Source organism: Nuphar pumila, chromosome 17, assembly GCF_984573655.1.
Source record: "Nuphar pumila chromosome 17, dmNupPumi1.hap1.1, whole genome shotgun sequence".
In the NCBI taxonomy this organism is placed as follows: domain Eukaryota; kingdom Viridiplantae; phylum Streptophyta; class Magnoliopsida; order Nymphaeales; family Nymphaeaceae; genus Nuphar; species Nuphar pumila.
Genome location: NC_143265.1, coordinates 9,457,011 through 9,459,943, shown reverse-complemented (window position 1 = coordinate 9,459,943; position 2,933 = coordinate 9,457,011). Strand labels below are relative to the sequence as shown.

Here is a 2,933-nt window from a genome sequence, read left to right as displayed (position 1 = left end):
CGCTATCTGCAGCAATTAGTCATTTTAGTACACTAAAGAATGGATATTTCTGTTACATAAGGGTATTTTTCTGAAAATGGAAAATCAAAAGTAGAGAAAAAACCCTAAACCCTAAACCGGGGCCGGAAGTACTCGTCTCGTGTTCTCGTCGGGTATTTATTATTTTATTTTTAAAATAAAAAAGAGAAGAAAGAAAATTCCGAAGAAGCAATAAATTATTTCCCAAGAAATCTCCACCGTCCGATCTGACCGCAACGCTTCTTTAAGTACTGGTACGCCTGCTCCTCCCAGCTCATTCTTCTGTGCCTTCGTTTTCCTCTCCTTCTTCCCCTGTAGGGTTTGGTTTCTTCTCTTTCTTTCTTTCTCTCTGTGTCGAGGAAGGTAGGAGGCAAAAATGGCGCAGGATGGTGTGGACTACCAGAACGGGAGCTCCAAGGCCGTGGAGTTCTCGTCGCTGAAGCCGAAGCTCGTGGTTCAGGCGCCCAGGGCGGCCGATGCCGTCGCCTTCTACAAGGTCGCATTCGGCGCCGAGGAGTTGGAGCGCTCCAACCACCCTAAGAGGAAGGCTGATCACGAGCTCCCTCTCATCCTTTACTCTCACCTCCGCTTCGGTGCCGTTGAGCTCTTCGTCTCCGACGAAACCGATGAATCTGGCGCCGGGTTGGACCTCTTCTCTCTATTCCTCCCTCCTTATCGTTCTTTCTGTGCTGGTTTTTCTTGTTTCTGTTTCTGCATCATTATCATCATATCTCTGTGTGTGTACTGGTTTCCTTTCTTTATTTGTATTTACGTAGTTCCTTTATTTTTTTTTGTGTTTTTTCCTTCTATTTTCAATGTAAGTGCATCTCAAAACTTGTTTATGGTAGACCGAAAGGAAAAAGGTGTCCTATATGTAGAATGCCACGTTTATATTCTCTCTGCTCACCACCGTAAGGCTTTCTTTCCATTTCTAATCATGATTCCGTCGTCGTCTGTGTCTATGATCGCTATCCTTGAAGCGGTTCTACATTTTTTGAGCCTTTTCTTCGCTCTCCTTCTGAAGACATCATTTGAAGGCTTTCTTTCCATTTCTAATCGTTAGTTTTCTCATTTGTTCTATCCAGAGCTTTTTTCATCATCCATGCGATTTTATTTCATCAAAAACTATTCCGAAACATCTTGTGGACGCTCAAACTTCGTTTTCTGAGTGGATCGTTGTGACTAGATGAATGATCATGAAGCTTCGCTTTGAGATTAGAAAATGACGATCGTGTCTCTAAGGGGTCTCTCTATCCACGGACTTATCCGTCAGTTAAAGTTTTTGTGATGCATGTCCGAGTAATCTTTGCTAAAAAAGCTATTTTCGTGCTTCGCTGGTTGTGAATGAAACTAGGGTGAAATCCGCGGCGACGCTCGGCGGGACGCCGTTCATGCTGTGCCTGGAAACGGAAGACGTCGAGGGAGCGGTGGGGAACGCCGTGAAGGCGGGAGCGGTTGCTGAGGAGGGCTTCGGAGTCAGCCCGTGCTGCGGCGGATGCTGGACAAAGGTGAAGGACCCCTTCGGCTTCGTCTGGGCCATCGGTTCGCCGTCGAAGCCCGCTCCCGTCGAAGCCGACGGCCAGGCCTAGAGGTGTTTCCCTCTCCTGACTTCGTTAGTGCTGAAACTGACTGCGTCTCCCCTCTTTGTTTTCAGTTATAAGAAAAAAGAAAAAAATGGAATCTGACTTTTTTTTAGAAGGTAGGCAGTAGGTTTTTTTATTCCGATTCTCCGGGAAAATTTCTCGGTGGCCGGGTAATCGCTATCGCGTCGGTTTTAGTGGGTGGTGTCTGGTTTTGGGGATGTAATTTTTGCCGGCAGTCCGGCCGCGGGCTACCGAACATCGAATGATTTTTATGGACACGTGGCTTCTTCTGGATCGTCAATCTCTCTGTCTCTCATATCGATGTTCCGTACGAGATGCGATTTTCTGGCGTTTGTTTGACAGAGATAATCGGGCTGATTTTTTCTACCTGATCTGTGCGTACTGGGTAGTAACGGTGTGATTACCGTGATGTCTGTGGGTATTTTCTGTGTTAGTGGCGTTCTGTTACCGGCCCAAAATGTCCGCATCTCGCTCTCGTCGTCCTTTTCTTCCGTTTTCTTTGTTGGTTTGGTGTGTGTTCGTATGGTGTCTTGTCGAGGGGTCTGTCTGCATGGTGGTTGTGATGGGCTTTTTTTTTATTATTAAATTTATAACCCGATTAAAACTTCGAGGCTATGACCCCTGACCCCTCGCCCGGGTGCCTAAGCTAGGCTTTGGCTTGTTCAGATGGGCGACGCTCATGAGAATCGAGCCGTGACTGTGACTGCTCGGCTAGCAGCCAAAGGCAACTCTCATGAGAATCGAGCCGTGACTGTGACTGCTCGGCTAGCAGCCAAAGGCAACTCTCATGAGAATCGAACCGTCTATCAGCCAAAGCCCCTGACAGAAGCGGGATTTGAATCCACGACCTCTTACGAGGACACCATTACTTGAGTCTGTCACCTTAATTGTGGTGGGCCCCCCTACCTCCGATTTTTGGCGGAAAGGTTGGGTTTTGAATTAAATGAAAGGTGGGACTGGAGAAGGGGGCCCACTCCTTTTTGCTTTCTTGGGTTTCATTATCATGAAGGCTTTGTATGTTTGACCGCCTTGTGTCTCTGCTCTGAAAGGATAGGTTGGTCCCACTGGAAAGTTGTTTCCCTCTAACTGTATCTGGTCTCATAGCTTTCAGCTTCTAAAATGTGCCCCCACCTATCACTATTTGTACTGTTTTGTATGCATTATGTGGACCCGACACCGGTAGCGGCCTAGTTTTGGACTTGCTTTGTCAGGTAACCACCAACTTCATGTGTGAAGATCAGGTGCGGCATATGCCTTTGGGGACACTGTCAGTTGTGGGGCCAAGGCTTGATGGAGGGCAATCACAAATTT

General features: G+C 47.2%; 1 protein-coding gene across 1 annotated transcript; it reads left to right on the top strand.

Annotated features, from left to right (window-relative positions):
- The first annotated feature begins 394 nt into the window (after positions 1-394).
- LOC149811587 (uncharacterized protein At5g48480-like) lies at positions 395-1,902 on the top strand. Its single transcript, XM_089992879.1, has 2 exons — positions 395-660; positions 1,373-1,902. The coding sequence occupies exons 1-2, from the start codon at positions 395-397 to the stop codon at positions 1,605-1,607; spliced, it is 501 nt and encodes a 166-aa protein (XP_089849005.1). The 3' UTR covers positions 1,608-1,902.
- Positions 1,903-2,933: the final 1,031 nt, after the last annotated feature.